Source organism: Saimiri boliviensis, chromosome 8, assembly GCF_048565385.1.
Source record: "Saimiri boliviensis isolate mSaiBol1 chromosome 8, mSaiBol1.pri, whole genome shotgun sequence".
NCBI lineage: Eukaryota > Metazoa > Chordata > Mammalia > Primates > Cebidae > Saimiri > Saimiri boliviensis.
Window position 1 is genome coordinate 29,465,331 of NC_133456.1, and position 18,308 is coordinate 29,483,638.

General features: G+C 38.6%; 1 protein-coding gene across 1 annotated transcript; it reads right to left on the reverse strand.

The window, feature by feature from the left end:
* Window positions 1–140: 140 nt before the first annotated feature.
* Window positions 141–17,885, reverse strand: FAM162A (family with sequence similarity 162 member A). Its single transcript, XM_003941652.4, has 5 exons — window positions 17,655–17,885; window positions 7,092–7,214; window positions 5,268–5,376; window positions 2,740–2,848; window positions 141–401 (listed from the first exon to the last, which is right to left on the reverse strand). Exons 1-5 carry the CDS (start codon window positions 17,686–17,688, stop codon window positions 309–311), a joined length of 468 nt encoding a protein of 155 aa, XP_003941701.1. The 5' UTR covers window positions 17,689–17,885; the 3' UTR covers window positions 141–308.
* Between the last annotated feature and the right edge of the window lie 423 nt (window positions 17,886–18,308).

Below are 18,308 nucleotides of genomic sequence, written 5' to 3' on the forward strand. Positions count from 1 at the left end.
CTTTGGTAATGGGAAGAGAAGTAAGATATAGTACCTGCTTCTCTAAAGATGAGTTGGTATTTAAGTTGAAACAGCTGTTTCATTTTTCTCCAAAAGGCTGAGAGGCCACACTTTAGTTGGATCAAAACTGTAAGACACAGTCATTCTTTAAGAAAATTTATTTCTATTATAGCAGAAATACAGAAACGGCAAAGGTTTGGGCAAACCATACTTTATGAAATGGATCCTTGTACCACATCCTTTTTAATACAGGCTTGTTGCAACATAATTCCTGGATTTTCAAAATTCAGCCAACACGGAGACCTCTGCTACTCTGTTTTGGCATTCATAGCTGCTTCCTCTCTCAGACGAGCTTTCTTTGCTAAGTTCAAGCTTTTTAAAGTCTCATGTCTTTGGGCAGCCTAAAGCAAAACAGATTTGAACAGGTGATTTGTATGATGGTCAGGGGAGGGTATCTGCCTTGCACCGACTACAGCAGGTTAACAGGGCACTAGAGGCATGGAGTCCTCTGCTGCTTGGACACTGGGTGTGGCAGTCTCCTCCATGTGCTTCAACTTCCTCGGACGCTTCTGAGAACAGCAGCTCATCCATTCAAGCCAAAGAGAGAAGTGCCACACCTCTCCTTTTTCTTCCGTTCTGGCCCCTTTCTTTAAATCTTTATCCTCGCCTTTTCTATTCTACTTTGTTCTCATTCCACCCCACTTCTCTTTTCTACTAAATACCTCCTCGTTGTCATTTCTATCCCATTTTGATTCTTTCACTTTTCTTGGTTGCTACAATTTCTCCTTACCCAACTCATCTGCATACTCAGACCCTTCTAGTTCCTCACTCTTCTTTTACCAAAAACATTCAGCTTTGGGAATCCCAGACTTTACCAAAATACTACCATTGATGATTTCCAGGAGTACCTGTACTACAACTCCATCATTTGAGTGAGGGAGGCAACTGTTCTCTTCCCTCGTCTCTCTCCATGTAAACTGTACATTTCTATGAAGCTTGCATACAGGCCAGTTTCAAAACTTTTATACCAAATAAGTGAAACCAGCACCCTAGTTTTCACTTATACACTAAATACACAGATAGAATAAAATAAGTTGGTATTTTCTTCTATCTGTGTATTTCATATGTAAAAGAATTAGGTATGTGGAGGGGGATGAGAAAGGGAAGTTGATGAGAGCAAATATACGATGGCTAATTATTCTCTTCCAAATCACATTAAGTTCAAAAGTTCTCCATTCCAGTAGCATTTAGGGAAATGGAAATTTCATAAAATGTAAAATATTACCATTTTATGGTATAGAACAGGAGAACTCTCTGAAGTCCAGAGCATAAACCCCTGGATGATCCTAGAAGAGATTCCAGGTGAATAATTTGCTTCTGGAGTATTTAAACTCAGCTAGTACAATCGAGTATATAAAAGCAATGCAAGTTTCTCAGAATTCTAGAAGCTCACAGTCCATGTTTCTGCTGGTTTCAATCTGAACTATGTATGAGAGGTCAAAGAGGGAGACAAACAAATGAAGTGGGATGGGAACAGTTTTCAAGAGAACTTCACCCAGGTCAGCACATTCGCCCTTCGTATTCCCATGAGGTCAGCCTAAAATGGTATTTCCATTTAACTGCAAGACTAAAGAGAGGCAAAAGTACATTTCCTCACTCTGGAATTACTGACCATAAGAAAGTCAGTTAAGAGTGGGTGTGCAGAATGACCTTTTCAGTATCTTAAAATAGTTATAAGACATCTCTTTCCACATGGAATCTGTGATATACAGAATTAAGTGCAGAATTAAAAGAAGAATTTGACCAAAGCTGCTGAATGTAAAAATAACTATAGCTTAATAGCAAGATAGTATAATAAGTTTGATAACCTGCAAACTTGGGTCTAAATCTTTATCTTGTTACTTGTTAGCTGTGTGAGTTTGGGAAAACTATTTACCTCCTACGGTTACTGAGGTGATTAAATGAGCTTAATAGTACCTGTTACATAAAAAGCACTCAATAAATGGGAACAATTGTATTATTACCTGAATTGGGTCTAGATTCACACTGTGGCTCTGTCATTAGGGAGATGTGTGGCCCTGGGCGAGTAACCAAAGCTTTCTAAGCTACAGTTTTCCTCATCTACAAATGAAGTCCTAATAATACCTATCTTACAGTGTTTTTGTGAGGTTCAGATGAGATACCAGCTAGAAAGTACCTGGAATGCAGTGAGTGTTCAATTAGTGATAGCTATTAATTATATTCTGTGCTAAAGATTTCTGAACTTGCATTCCTATGTACTGCTTAGGAGCTGTGGTCCTTAGGCATAAGGCCCTGTTTGGCTGAGTCTCAAATAAAGCTCACTAAGAAGGCTCACCATGATGAAGGCAGTTATGGTGAAGATAAATACACTTTGGTACTGACACCACTCTATAAATATGCAATGGGTTATTAAATATGCCAGTGTCATATTTCTTAATTTACATTATGATATGTCGTAAGAAATACTTTATAAATTTACGTTATACGAAATGAGTGTAGTCCTTCTTCATCACGCCAAAGTTAGGATTTGCTATTTTATCCCCAAGCATGATATTCCAGACTTGTTCCCAATGTCTTATTTTCTTGCTTATCTTTTCTCATGTAATATAGAAAGTAGCCTCCTCTTCTCAGAGGGTAAATACAAGGGTCAATTCCTGACTTCTTCTAGGTTGTTGGTGGAGAACATACACAGTGGATAGAGAAGAAACCCCTTCTCACCTTCTTGCCTTCAATAATCATCAAGATGCATCCTGCCACTGTCAGGGCAATCATTATATAACAAACTTTCACTCGGACCTTGTTCTTTGCACCATCAAGCATCTCAAACCTAGAGATCATGAGAGAAAGTTATTAACTTTTCCCTTTCTGAAGTTGCACAGGATAAAAAGTTCTGTGTATAAATTCAAAGTGTAGTAGTGTCTATAAATATAAATAGGGAGACCTAGAGATCTCAGGACTTTGGAGAGGATGAGGCATTTTTCATAACTCATTTATATATAAAATACAGCAAGATAGTATACACTTAAGTACAAAAGTAAGAAGAAAACAAAGTGAAGTCAAGAATGAAGAAAAAAAAGGGCAAGGCATATTAAACATTTGCTAAGGTGGACACCAATTATGGCTCTCAGGTTTCCAAGCAGCCTATAAATGCTAAAAGTAAAACCAGTAGCTGTTTCTCCCTGGGGTTCTTAAGAAGATATTATGTGATCTAGTCATAGTCCGAAAACATCTTGACAACAGATACTACAATGAGCTTCATTATGTTTCAACATAACGCACAAATCAAAAAGATAAATATTAGAAAAAGTTAACCAGTGTGCTTCATATACCCAGCTTTTTGCTCTCTATGAACCTGGAATAGATTTGAGAAAATCTATGAACCTGGGATAGATTTGAGAATATCTAAAATAGTAGGAAGATTCTTTAGAGGTGGAAAGAGGACGTGGTTATCTCTAGCTGATTGGAATGAAGTGCTTTCTTTCCTCTGAGATATTTAACATATATTAATTTTAAAATTGGGAAGGGGAGTACTTTAAGAATGCTTGGAAGGAGGCAAAGGGTCTGAGATGTTACAGGTGGAAGGAGGTGGATGCTGAAGGCATGTACGATGTGTGATGTAAGAGCTGGAACCCGTGAGGCAGCATGTGGATGGGGGTTCTTCAGACACTTAAGCTGGGCCTGCAGGCTGGCAGGAACCCAAGACAACTGCTAAGGACTGCTGAATTGGTCAGTTAGGAGCATCTGAGAGTCCACTAACCACAAACTGACTTCCCATGTTGACGTATTTTATGGGATTTGAAGTGCCATGATCCTCATGAAAAGTAATCCATCCCATAGGGAGTAATAGGAATGGGCAAGTGAAGCAGTGCTTGTTCAAACCTACCAGTAGAAGGATAAATGGCTGCCCGGGCCCTGAAAATACCCTTCTGGAGTGACTCATGAGGCCCTATTTTGGGCCTGAGGGGATCTTGGAACCAACTATTAGGCAGACTGAGGAAGGTGTTCTATAGCAAAGCCTGTGCAGCATCTGTTAGGGCCATGGGTGTATATCAGAGTATTTTCCGCTGGTATAGTCAGGAAGAATTAGGGCATAGGCAAGAACTTGATGCCATTGTTATTTCCAGTATTCTCTTATTTCCCAGAAGAATACATGATTTGAGCTAAGAAAAACTAGGGCTTTCCTGCTGAAATAATTCTAGTTAATGTGGTCTTCCTAATTTGGCAGAAGCAGAAACGCTCTATTAAAGCTACTGTAAACAGAAAGTAAATACTACAAATTTCCCTGGGAAAGAAATCTTGAATGAGCTCAGATCTTTTTCAATCATGACTTGAAACTGGAGACCAGAAGATCCAGGAATAGTTTCTTGCTGACCGGGAACTTCCAGGAGCTTTGTCTAAAGTCCCTGTCCCTGAATAGGATGATGCCTTACAGGGGAGATGACCTCTATTTCTCAGAATCTCTCTTTAGCCAGGATGCCAGTCAGTTGGGGTCTCTAAAATGAGGCTAGGGCACGGGTTCTCAAACAGGGAAGATTCCTCCCGCTCCACGCCTGCTGTGCCACTTGGACATCTGGCAGTGTCTGGAGACATTTCTGGTTGTCAGCACTGAGGCAATGCTACAGACATCTAGAGGGCAGAAGCCAGGGATGCTGCTAAACATCTTCCAACAAATAGGACAGCCCCTGCCATAAAGCATTATCGAGCCCCAAATATCAATAGTACTGTGTTGAGAAACTGGGTTGGAAGAACCTGCACTTACCATCTACAAACTCTGAAAAAGTTCCAAGATCCCAGCCAAAATCCCTTCCCTTAGGTTTAAGAAAGTTGACGACTGGAAGCACTCTTTCCTGAATTCCAGAAAGAGTGTTGCATTTAAATATTTTTATGCCTAAGGTTTGAGTACTTAAGTGGATTTTGGGGAATCTACTCATTGTCAGTGGTACTTAATTTATATATCTAGATTAAAAACAAACTTTAAAAAGTCACGCTTCTGTAGCTAGGAGATGAAATCAAATAATCAACTGACTTCAGAGTACCCGATAGTTTTTCACTATGTAACATATCAAAGATAAGACACAGGTTTTCTAGCGTTGTTTTTATTCCAAGCACTTACCAAAGACAAAACTTCTGGAAAAGTGAAAAAAGTTGAAAAGTTTTAAATAGCTGGAACTCAGAGGCACTGCTTTTCCTTTAAAACAGATCAGTGAGAAATGAAAGCTGTTTATAATACTAAATTTGGCACTCACGAAATAGTCTCTGGGATATCATCTTCCTTTTTGAAGCGACCTGACCATATCAGGATCTTTTTCTCCCATTGTGTAGGTTTGTGTAAAGGCACTCCATGGGTGTACATGCCTATGAGAAAAACCAGACAAGAAATCTTACTTAAGATTATAACTCCCAAACAACAGAAAAATGCTATTAATGCTATTAGTGCTTTTTAACTAGTCACTAAACAGAAACACTGAGAAACTTCAAGTTAATTACAGCTTTATTTGGATGGAATTTCTTAGGATGCCTCATTTTCCAAATAAGATGCTGAAATTTCATGAAGACTGAGGTAAAATAAAAGCAGTATTTCCTAATATAAGTCTTTATATAGCAGTATTTCCTAATATAAGTATTAGGAAATAGCAGTATTTCCTAATATAAGTATTAGGAAATAGCAGTATTTCCTAATATAAGTCTTACCCACCGAAAACTCAAAGAACATTAAGAACAAAAATATGAAGTAAGGATGAACTAAGAGGAGAACAGTGAGGAGCTTGTCTGACTTCAGTAGACTAAGAAAAAGTTTGTATGGTACTATCAGATTTTTGTATGGTACTATCAGAGTGCCATTGCACTCCAGCCAGGCTAAGGGGTTTGGACTTGATTGGGGAATTATGGTACATTTTGAATCAGGAAGAAATTAATTTTTTTTGTTTTTGTTTGTTTGTTTGTTTGTTTGTTTGTTTTGAGATGGAGTTTCGCTCTTGTTCCCAGGGTGGAGTGCAATGGCGCGATCTCGGCTCACCGCAACCTCCGCCTCCTGGGTTCAGGCAATTCTCCTGCCTCAGCCTCCTGAGTAGCTGGGATTACAGGCACGTGCCACCATGCCCGGCTAATTTTTTGTATTTTTAGTAGAGACGGGGTTTCACCATGTTGACCAGGATGGTCTCGATCTCTTGACCTCGTGATCCACCCGCCTCGGCCTCCCAAAGTGCTGGGATTACAGGCTTGAGCCACCGCGCCCGGCCTAGAAATTAATGTTTTATGAAGGTTTATCTGTACAATGGATAGAGAGAGAAAAGGGGGACAGAGTAGAGTGGGAAAAAAGTCTGAATGAGAGATTGTAATACAAGGGTGAGGGGATATAGTCTGAACCAGAGTTGTAGCAGTGGGAACAGAGAAGTCAGTCGGGGGATCACTGAAAGAATTTGGGAGTTTAAGACAAAGAGGAAGGAGTCACAAAGAACCTCAAACTTGGATGACTAAAACATCAGTATTTTAACTAAAGACAGGGAAAGACCCAGCTGAGGAAGGAAAGAACGTGAATATTACTTAAATCCTTGCAAAAAGAGAGCCAGTGAGAGTGATAAGAAGGCCATGCTTCTATTTTACCTAACACATAGTATCTTAAGAAAGATAGTATCTTAAAGAAGGCCATGCTTCTATTTTACCTAACACATAGTATCTTAATTTGTTTCATCTTTGGAGTTCTTTAAAACATAATTTCTGGATTACTATTGACTTTGGTGCATCCATACTCCTAGAGAGAGCTCCAGTCCAACCCTAGAGGCAAGAAGGAGATGAAAAAGACAAACGCTGAAGATGAAGAAACCACTGTGCATGCGCACATGACCAATAGGAGTACAACGTGGGAGGTCTGATGTAGAAACATGGGCCTCCATCAGGCCTCCCATGTTGTACTCCTATTGGTCATGTGCACATGCACAGTGTGAACACAATGTATTCTCCCTACATGAGAGAGTATGATGTAGGAAACTCTCTTTCAGGTTCTTTAGATTTCAAGTTTTCCTACTCTTTGGGAGGTACCTACTCCATATATAGAAAAAATAAAAACTTACGGGATGGAGCTTTGGGACTTTCCTGTGATTTGGTGCAAAATCCATTTATTCTCTTCAGATCAGAGTTTCTGGTAAGCCTTAGAGATGAGAAAACATCTCTTTCCCATAACCTAAAACAGCTTCCTAAAAAAGAGAGAAAAATGTTTCAAAGAAAGAGAGAAAATGTGATGTTTTCTCAAAATGAGAAATGCCTGCAAGTATGTTTTATTTATGAAAATTAGTTCATCTAGGAAATGAATTTACTATATATAAGATACATAATACTATATTTAAAGTGCTGTGCTTGATGCTGGTTTAAAATAGAAATGTTTTATTGATTAGGAAATTAGGAATTTACAACATAAAAATGTTATCAGCTGTCAATTCTATATAAGTACTTCTCACATGTGTCTTATCACAATGGCTCTGGTGGCAATATTATTACGGCATCAAGGCTGTTTAGGTAAAGATTAGTAACCTCCCAAAAGTGATAAGCTATGTCACTGAGTTGCCAATACTATGCTGATAAACTGGTTAGAGGGCTGCAGGGGTCAGCAAGTGACTCTAGAAAGCCTTGCTCCTTCCAAGCCACAAGTCCCTAATTAGAAACTAGTTTTAGATGTAGTTTTGAATTATATGTAATTTTTAAACTATATATAAGAATATATGTAGTTTATTTTTAAAATTTAAACTCATCGGCTAATTTTTGTATTTTTAGTAGAGACAGGGCTTCTGCATATTGGTCAGGCTGGTCTCAAACTCCTGACTTCGGGTGATCCACCCGCCTCTGCCTCCCAAAGTGCTGGGGTTACAGGTGTGAGCCACTGCACCCAGCTGAGAATTAGTATTTTTATGTATGGTTAAATCTTGATGTCTAGCATATTTTATTTATGTCATAATGCAATGGATTTTGGAGACCAGATTCCAAGAATTTCTTTACAATTCTTACAGGTATTTTAGATCATGATCTCAACAGTATTCTTTCAAAATGGCACAAATCTTTTGTAAAAAGAGTTTGAAATGTAAACACTGTGTTTGCGCTGTAGGAGTTGTATATTTCAAAAACTGAAATCTCAGAAAATGTTAAATTTTTGTCTGGGGAAAAAAAACCTCAAAGCACAGATAGAGAGTAGTATTAAAAACCCCTATATACCCGTCACCCATTTTCAACTATGATCACTATATGCCTAATAAATATCATTTAACCTCTATAAAATCTCTGGAAGACAACCTAGGCAATACTATTCTGGACATAGGAATGGGCAAAGATGTCATGATGAAGATGCAAAGGCAACTGCAACAAAAGCAAAAATGGACAAATGGGATCTAATAAATTCAACTTGATCTGTGCAGAAACTAAATAGCTTCTGCATAGCATAAGAAACTATCAGCAGAGTAAACAGACAACCTACAGAATGAGACACAATTTTTGCAAACTATGCATCTGACAAAGGTCTAACATCCAGCTAAGGGAACTTAAATTTACAAGAAAAAACCACCAGCCCATTAAAAAGTGGGCAAAGGAAGTGAGCAGACACTTTTCAAAAGAAGACATATATGCAGTCAGCAAGCATATGAAAAAAAAAAAAAAGTAACATCACCAATCATTAGAGAAATACAAATCAAAACCATAACAAGATACCATCTCACAACCAGTCAGAACGGCTATTACTTATTTTTTTAGATATATATTACTTTAATGAGACCATACTTTCAACATTTTACAGATGAAATTATAATCACCTAAGCTTTTAAAAAAATAAAATTAGGAACAAATATACTTATTTATAATTGCACTGGTAAAAAGAAGATATTTAAATCCTTGTGAAGTTGGAAGCTCTATTTGTGGTTACCTGCCACATGATCTCTTTCATAACAGGCCTCATTTATGGTATTTCGTTTCTAGGGCTGTAATTCCAGAAAGCTTTACCTGGGTCTGGTAAAAACAATGTTAGTGCCACCTACTGGAAAGGAGATAAATTAACTGCTTTTAGCTTATTTCCTCATTTAAAATGTGGATAATGCAGTGTTTCTTGTACTAAAGCTGATTTAAGGGTTAAATGGAAAAGCAAATATGGGAGCATCTGGTAAGACGCTTGAAACACAGAAGGCTCTCTGTTAATTTAATGTTTTTTGAAACATTATGTAAAATATTACCTTTGATAAAACACTTCTAGAACACTTTTCAATTTTATCTCTAATGTGGTCAGGATTTCTGACAAAGGTAATTATACAGTTAAATGGCATGGGAAAAGTCTATGAAACTCTTCAATAGGTTTTCATAGCACTCAGGATTAAGACACAATTATTAAATGCTGTGATCCTCAAACTTTAATGTGTATCAGAATCTGAGGAATGCCTTGTTAAAACACAAATCATGAGGCTGCCTACTTCCAGTTTCTGCATCCACAGTTCTGGAATGGAAGCTGGTAATTCCCATTTCTAACAAGTTCCTAGGTGATGCTGCTAGTGCTAGTTCCAGACTATTACTTTGAGAACCTAGGAGTTTCTCTCCCCCAGGTCGTCGTTCAATATACGTAACACAAAATTTGCCATTTTAATTATTTTTAAGTGCACAATTCAGTGGCGTTAAGTACATTTATATTGCTGTGCAACTATTACTACTATCCATCTCCAGGACTTTTTCATCTCCCCAGAGAACCACTGGTTTAATGTGACCTACAAGGCCCCATCTCACACAATGCTGTCCCATTCCTCCTTTGGCAAGCACTTACAAAAGGAACAGGCAGAAAGCTAGGACTCTGCTCTGTAAACAGAAAAAGAATCAATAATAATTTCCTAAGACAGCTGTCCTTCCCCATCCCTCCTAATTAGAACAAAGGCAGTTTAGGAGAACAGAAGACAAACCTCCTCTCAGCTAGCTCAGTTTGGGAAATTATAATAAAGCAAGAAATGCTAACATGTACGCCTACTACAACCACATCAGTGCTATGTTGGAGATATTAATTCATTCAAAAAAGTACTTGCTATATGCCAGGCATTGTTTAGGCAATATACAAAAAAAGTTAAAAATCTGTGCCAATAGAACGTGCATTCTACTGGGGAGAAAGTTATACATATGTTAGATACTAAGTGCCAGAAAGAAAGAAAGAAAGAAACAATGGGTACATGACATATGTGTTTAGAATGGGCTGTATATGAATTTTCATATAGGGTAGTTAGGAAGTCCTCTGTGAGAATGTCACTCTTGAAGGAAAGTAAGGGAGCTAGCTATGCAGCTATCTGGTGGAAGAATATTCAAAACAGAAAGAATTATAAAAGCAAAGACCCTAACGGGGTTCTAGAACCCATTAAAAAGGAGACCAGTACGGCCAGAACTGAATGAATAACAGGAAGACAAGTAGAATTTGATGAGAGATACTTGAGGTAGACATGGTGGGTAGGGACTTGGAGACATGAGAGGTTCACCTAGATCAGACTATATCTCCCAACTTTTCCTTACTACAACTTCATATTGTATGCTAATAACTTTTACCTCCCTACAGTATAAATGCGGATTAAAACATACGCAAATATTATCTTTTATAGATATTAGACTAGACTAATGTAAAAAGTATTTTTTTAGTCTTTTAAAAAAATATTTTTAAAGATGTTATCTTTATATGCTTTCACTACATAGTGAAACCCCATCTCTACAAAAAATACAAAAATTAGCTGGACGCAGTGGCATGCGCCTGTGGTCCCAGCTACTAAAGAGGCTGAGGCAGTGGATGGCTTGAGCCCTGGAGGTGGAGGTTACAGAGAGCTGAGATTGTGCCACTGCACTCCAGCCTGAGTGATAGAGCCAGACCTTTCAAAAATAAAATAAAATAAAATTTAAAAATTTTAAGTTATCACTAAAAAATGTCTGAAGTATTTGATGTGGTCTTGGTTTTTATTTTGCAATTATAACAACGTGGAAGCATAAACAAGTTTTAATATCATTACTAAGACCTTCATTTTGTATCTCAAAGAGACAGAATATATTGACCAGACATCCATGCTAGAAATTTTCCATCCTCTGGCGGATCACAATTAAAAACATACAAACCAAAAGAAAAACAGCCCTTTAGCCCTCTAGCTGCACTTGCAGCTCGTCCCTGGCTGACCAGTTCTGTATCTCCAGGGACCTAGCAGGAAGTTAAGCTGAAGCCTTACAGCTGTCTCTAAGGCTCTGGTTAGCAAATGGCTAATCTTAAAAGTAAAGGCTCTGAAACTTTTTAATCTATCAAAATTGCCTGGAGGAACTGTGAAACAGATTACTGGACCCCACTGATATAGTGGGTATGGACGGAGCCTGAGAATGCAGTTCTAATAATTGCCCAGATAATGTTGATACTGCTGGTATGGGGACCCATAATTTGAAAACCAGTACCTTAGAAGTATTATTGCTAGCTGGAGGCTACAGTGGTCAGCAGGGGTGATGCTGGTTGAAGTACCGGCTTCTCTCCTGAGAGTCCCCTCCTTTCCATAAATATCTTTTCCAACCCCATGATAGACAGTGGAGAAAAGCAGGGATGCTTTTTCTTTCTTAGAATCTTTCAAGGTTATCTTAGAGAAAACCACTGGTGATGTGACTGGAGATACAACCACTCTCTGGGAATCAGAGAATAAATGTTACAACCAACTTCCCAGAGTGGCTATCTGAAACTCTCAAGGCTGTAGCTGTTTACTTGGGCTTTGTGACAGAAACAGACTCCCTATATCAGTTTTCTCATCCTTCCCTGCAGGCTTGGAGAAATACCAGTCTTCTTTCATTCTTAAGTAGTGAGGCTTTCCATCTGTGATCCCTCTCCTGAGGGATGTTGCACCGAAGTTATCCTTATTTTCCACTGCCTTTTTCCTGCCAAATGTTATCTACCGTATCTTTAAAATCAAAACTAACAAACTAATTTTCTTTTTTAAGAGATAGGGTCTCACTTGTCAGCCAGGCTAAAGTAGAGTGGAGCGATCATAGCTCACTGTAACTCCGAACTGGGCTCAAGCCATCCTCTTGTCTCATCTTCTGGAGTAGTTGGGGCTACAGGCAGACGACACCATGTCTGGCTAATTAAAAAAAATTGTTTTGTAGAGATGGGGTCTTATTATGTAAAAAACTTTGTACCACCAAGTTGATATACACCACATTGTTATGTAAAAAACTTTTTGTAAAACAGACTTTAAATTATAAAAGTAACAGTTGCTCATTACAGAAAATTTGGAAATTAAAAAAAGATGTGAAGAAAAATGAGAGCACTCAATTACACCACTTAGGGATAACAACTTGGTGCATTAATATTTCTTTTCAGAATTTTTCCTATACTTATATACAATATATACATTTTTCATAATTAGGTAATACTGTATCTTGCTATGTCATACTTTCCAAGATATTAATACTTTTAATAGCTGTATAATACCCAACACACAGCTATAACTAGAATTTAATAATTCCCTAAACTTGATTTGTTTTCAATTTTTCACTATTGTAAGTGATGTTTCAATTAACAGTTCTCTACATACATCTTTGATGGTATTTCTGATTATTTTCTTAGAACAAAATCCTAGAAATGAAGGGTTAAAGGGTATGAACCTCTTTAAGGTTCCATGTACATCTATATAAATATCTATCCATCCATCCATCCATACTATTTTCCAGAAAGGCTGAATCAATTTATACTTCTACCAGTAGTTGATGAGAACTCTGTTTCATTACACTCCAGTAACACTGAAGGTCCACTATCTTGGACAAAGCACTTACTTGTTCTCAACAGGTCCTATTAACAAAATTCTAATTTCCTCTTTTTCATAGGTCAAATGATTGAATAAATGGCATGTATGTATTACTTCACTTCACCCACACTTTATTTTGCCACAATGTTTCCTTCTCCAATCATTTTACTAAAATTACCAACATTAGTGACCTCTTTCTAGTCATAGGAATACTTTCGTTTAGATTCTCATCATTAGCCCTTCTGACTCTACTTTTCCCATTTTTGTGGTCATTTGACTCTACTGAACTCATTCTTCAAGGACTCCAGCCCTCCTTTACACTGTACCACCATATTCTCTCACTTCATCTCCAACCTCTAAGACCTATCTTCTTTAATGTCTTCTTTCTCAGTTCCTAGTATTTACACCATGTCATGCCTCCAAGGTTTAGTCCTTGCTTCTACTCTGTGGAAGGACTCCTCCATTCTGTTTTAATAATCAACTCCACACGAACTACTCCCATATCTTTATCTCCGTAACTTTACTCTTCCTTTGCCCTCAGGTCTTCAACCTCTCATCACCTGTAACTCCGTGCCACCTAAACCTACTCAATAATGCACCATTTCTCTGCCAAACTAACATAAATCTTTGATGGCATTTCTGATTATTTTTCCAACTTTCTTATTTCTAACAATGGGGCAACACTTCTGTACTCCTCAACATTAAAAAAATCCTTGTCTTAAGTCCTTCCTTACTCAGTGTCTCCAAAATCATCCTTTCAAGACACTTCCTAAATATATTCCTTTATTTCCGTCATTGCCTCACACATCAGTTACTGTAATATCTTCACAGGTAGCAGGAATTCAACTTATATGCAGTTGCTGTGTTAATTTTCCAGAAACGTTTCTTTGATTACTTCTCCTGCTAAAAGATTTTTTTTTCATCCAAATTCAATTGGTTCAAACTTCTCAAAAGACCACATTTTATCTCCTATTACCTCCTGATCAAAATCCAAGGTAAACTTTATTCTTTCATACCCTTTTCAGACTCATTACCACCTCTACATGTGATCACGTCACTCTGAGACTCCTTCGTTTCAATGGAGTCTTCGGGAATCTCAGATTTCTTAAAGCCAACGGTATACTGGAGAGGGCCAGTGGAGACAAGCCCTGATTTGTAGGGTTTGCCAATAACCCTTATCATAGCAGATCTTAAGCTACTAATGTAACATCACCGATTATGAAATTGGGAAGAGATGTGCATGAAGCCCATAGGAACTGGCTCCAGGACACCCCAGCAGCACTTATAATACTGTTTTGTACAGGTTCTTCTGGTGTATTATATATGTTTGTTCGTTGCAATAAATCAGCCCTAGGAAGTGGGGCAGTCCATTCATTTTACAGCTTTCACAGTGTATAGGGCATCCATTGTGTACTCAATAAATTCTTGGTAAGACCTGGAGAGGAGCAATAAGCAAAGCCAAAGGTGAGGGCAGTTAAAATGGGTATGTTCTAATTTAGGGCTGTTTAGCAAGAACAAACAAAAAGAACAATAAGGGAGCAGAATGTCGTAGAAATAAAATCAGAATGGGAGCCAGGGGATACTGGCTATGTCCCAGGTCTGCACCTGTGTGATCCTTTGCAAGCCAATTCCCTTCTTGGCCCTTAAGTTTCCTCATCTGTAAAAATTGGAGGACTAGATTACCTGACTTCTAAGATCCCCCTCTACTGTAATGCTCTGAGATGTGGGTTAAACTAAAATGAAGGCAGGCCATAGTCTATTGCATTGGTAATAATAAGGACAGTAATAAATTCATTTTCAGATCAGACCAGTCAACAGAGTTTAGGGCAGCAAAACTTTCTTTCAAGAAGAAACATTCTTATAAGGTCATTCCATTCCTTTGAACTAATAATTATTCAGTGGAAAGATACAATATCCTAAAAGTTGTATCTATTTTATTCTTTCAGGAGAAAAGAGGTGTGAAAACTCACCTTATATTTGCAGCATATTCCAAGATATTTCCTAGTGTCTTTCATCCAAAAAATGTGTATTGCCTGTCTACTAAGAGCTGAACACCAGTAAGTGGTAAGGACTGAGTAAAAACAAAACAGATCCAGTGTTTACCCTCATGAAACCCATCATAGTGTGGGTCAATAGCCATTTATTTCCTAATCATCTGTATCAGTGCTTTTTAACTTAAAGAGCATGAACTACTCTGAGTTGCAGACATAAGCTATGGACCCTCTCTCTCAAAAATGGTATACATTCATAAAAATTTGAGAAGTTCAAAGGACCTCTCAAATGTGGAGGTGTCCAGTACCAAAAGTTAACAACCCTGATCTGTATCTACAACATCTACAAAACAACAAACATATTCAAGCTCATAAAAGCCTATATTATGTTTGCTATATTGTTTGTTGAGGGAGTATAACAAAGATTTCCAACAGCAACAAAATTAAAGGTCCATCATTTATAAGGTTAAGTTTTGATTATCTGAAATTTCACTCAGCTACAGAATCTTATTCCAAACATTCTAGATAAGTAAGGTATGCCTAGATTATGCTGCTGCTGCTGCTTCTTTTTTTTTTAGAGACAGGGTCTCACTCTGTTGCCCAGACTAGAGTGTGGTAGCACGATCGTATTATACAGACTGGAGTGTGGTAGCATGATCATATTATATAGCTCACTGCAGTCTCATACTTCTGGGCTAAAGCAATTCTCTTGCCTGAGCAGTTGGGACTATGAATGTGAGCCACCATGCCCAGCTAATTAAAAAAAATTTTTTTTTGTAGAGACAAGGTCTTGCTAAGTTAGCCAGGCTGGTCTCAAATTCCTGGTCTCAAGCAATCCTCCTGTATCAGCCTCCCAAAGTGCTGGGAGGGCAGGCATGAGCCACTCCACTGGGCCAACATTTCTATTTGATCTGTCGTTCCTTTGGCTAAGGCTGCTTATTAAATTAGTCTTCTTTCTTGAAAAGCCATTTGTACATGAAGGTGTACTTTCATTTCAGAACTAAATTTGCATTTCATGACTCTTCCATTTCACATTAATGAGTCCCAATTAATCATGACAAATTCACACACACACACCCTGAATGAACAGCTTGAACAACAGCAAAAGGCACAAAAATTCCAGAATTAGAGAGTACCGACTCCTCTCCTGGCTCTAACATTTTTTGGCAAAGTGATCCTGGACAAATCATCTCTGACCTATGTTTCTTCTTTTATAAAGTGCGGGGGTAATAAGACTTACCTGAGAGGGATGCTATGAGAAATCCATCAAACAAAATAACGTATATGAAAGTGTTTAGCTATGAAGTGGGTGAAAAGCAGCAGGTTGTTGTGAAGTTGCTCACAAAACATCAGACATTCGTGGAAGATCACATGGAGAGAACTGCTCATATAACATCCTTAGTGTGCTATTAAAAAATTTACATCTGAAGTAAAATAAATTGTTCTTAAATCACTCAAGGAATTCTGCTTTGGTTAAGTGGTCAATAATGAAGTTTTTACACATCACAAGTTTGCAAGAGAGGCTTTGGAATTTTCAAGATGCATAAACATATTCTCAAATCAAGAAGATGAACTACTTAAAATACATTCATATTAGTTCCGAGAGGTCAAAATCCTTTTCATGCAGTCTATTTTAACTTTTTTTTTTTTTTTTTTTTTTTTTTTTTTTTTACAGAGGAACGATCCTTTCACTTCCCTTGTTGAAAAGCTTTATAATGGTTAATAGGATGTACACAAGATATTTTAGGTGAATTAGTTCAACAAAACCGACAAAATGAATGAAATCAATCATAGTGCTGAGAGTTTTAGTGGAGGAAGTGTTTGCTTTTAAAGGAAGTAAATATTATAATACTCTCTAGTTTGAGAAATGTTTTCCAATCCATTCTCCACTGGAACAGCAGTGGAGATAAGCTGTGTAAAGAATAACCTTGGGATGGGGGAGGGTTATGTATCAACCTTGTGAAACTATGTAATATTCACTTCTTTTTTGCATTACTTCATTTATATTTACAATGTACATTTATATTATTTCAATAGCTAAGTTTGGGACTATTTTTCCTTTAAGAATTGAATTAACAACTTTTTAATAATGTGGTGCCATTGAACAAAAGATCCCTGGTACCTAGAAAACAGTCAAAATGCAAGCCCTCTGATTTCTCAACCTCTACTATGCCAAGGCTCTGCTGGTTGCCCCAAGAAAAAGAATTAAGCTTTCATTACCTAAGTCCAAAATAGTCATCATACAAATGTCTACCACCAAAACAAACTGCAGATCCTGCAATGATACACATTTCTCCAAGAAATTCAAATTAATTAATTGTATAAGTGTTTAAAAGTAAGGTATCCTCCATTTTAAGAACACAATTACTATTATTCTCTAAGACCTCAATCCTTGGCCTAATGAGACATTTAATGAGTGGAAACTTCAGACTGGAGGTTTTCTGAGAGCAGAGATAAACTCCAGAGAGGAAGGGGCAGGGAGAAGAGGGAAGACTCAATTAGAGCAATGGATCGGGGAGGTTAAGGTAGAAAGCTGAATGAGTGGGTAATGAGGAGGTCTAGAGTTGGCACGTGCTTTACAGACTGACCTCAGGGGAAGCTGAGGACGGGGATGTGGACAAGGGAAGGCACGTGGGCCGTTAAGTTGGTGGGAGCTGGGTGGATGGAGAGCCCGGGATGAGGGTAACTCAAGGGCAAGTCTCCATTGTCTACCAGCAGCTGCTCACCTAGTTCTCTCCCAGTATTGCCACTAAGGAGGCAGGATTCCGAGCAACCGAGAAAATACGTCATGGAAAGGAGCCACTCCGGGGCCTGGGAAGGCTACCTGACCGCAGCGGCCGGGTCAGCTCCCCTCCCTCCCAAGGCCCGACCAGCACCTCACCTGCTACCAGGCGTAGACCGCGGAGGCTCCCCATGGCCGCCTACTCCGCTGACGAGTGCAGAACCTCGCCAGGAGTGGTGGCGCTGAAGAGCTCAATGTCACCCACCGCTGGAGTGGGAAGGACGCAGGCGGCGCCAGGAGACGACGCGCGAGAGACGCGGTGGGCGGGCGTGCGGGGCGTGCGGGGCGTGCGGAGCGTGCACGAAGCGCCCGAAACTGGCGGCGCCATCCTAGTGCCCTGGCGCTGCGGTCTGAGTCAGCCTCATGAATGGTTCTGTGGAGTGTGGTGCCCAGCGCCCTTGCCTTAGCGGATATGCATCCACGGAAGTAGCTGTGTGAAATTGAAGGGAAATGTGCAACTTTCCTGAGCTGTAAACTCCCAGAGTACACCAGATAAACCGGCATTCCAGTATGCCGTTCTTCCAGTGTTTTCAACGAACATATGCTTTTATCAGTAGACACATAATTGGATTCAGTGCTCAGTGGCCTTATCTCGTTGGGTTTTGAGCATCCTTCAGGCTAATCTAATAAATTAACGTGTATATTTTCCATTTGTGTTCTATTTACCTATTTTCTAAAAACATTTGATCATCTCCATCCTAAACACCTTAATCTATTCATACCCACACTGCCAGAAATGCCGTTTTTTCTTGA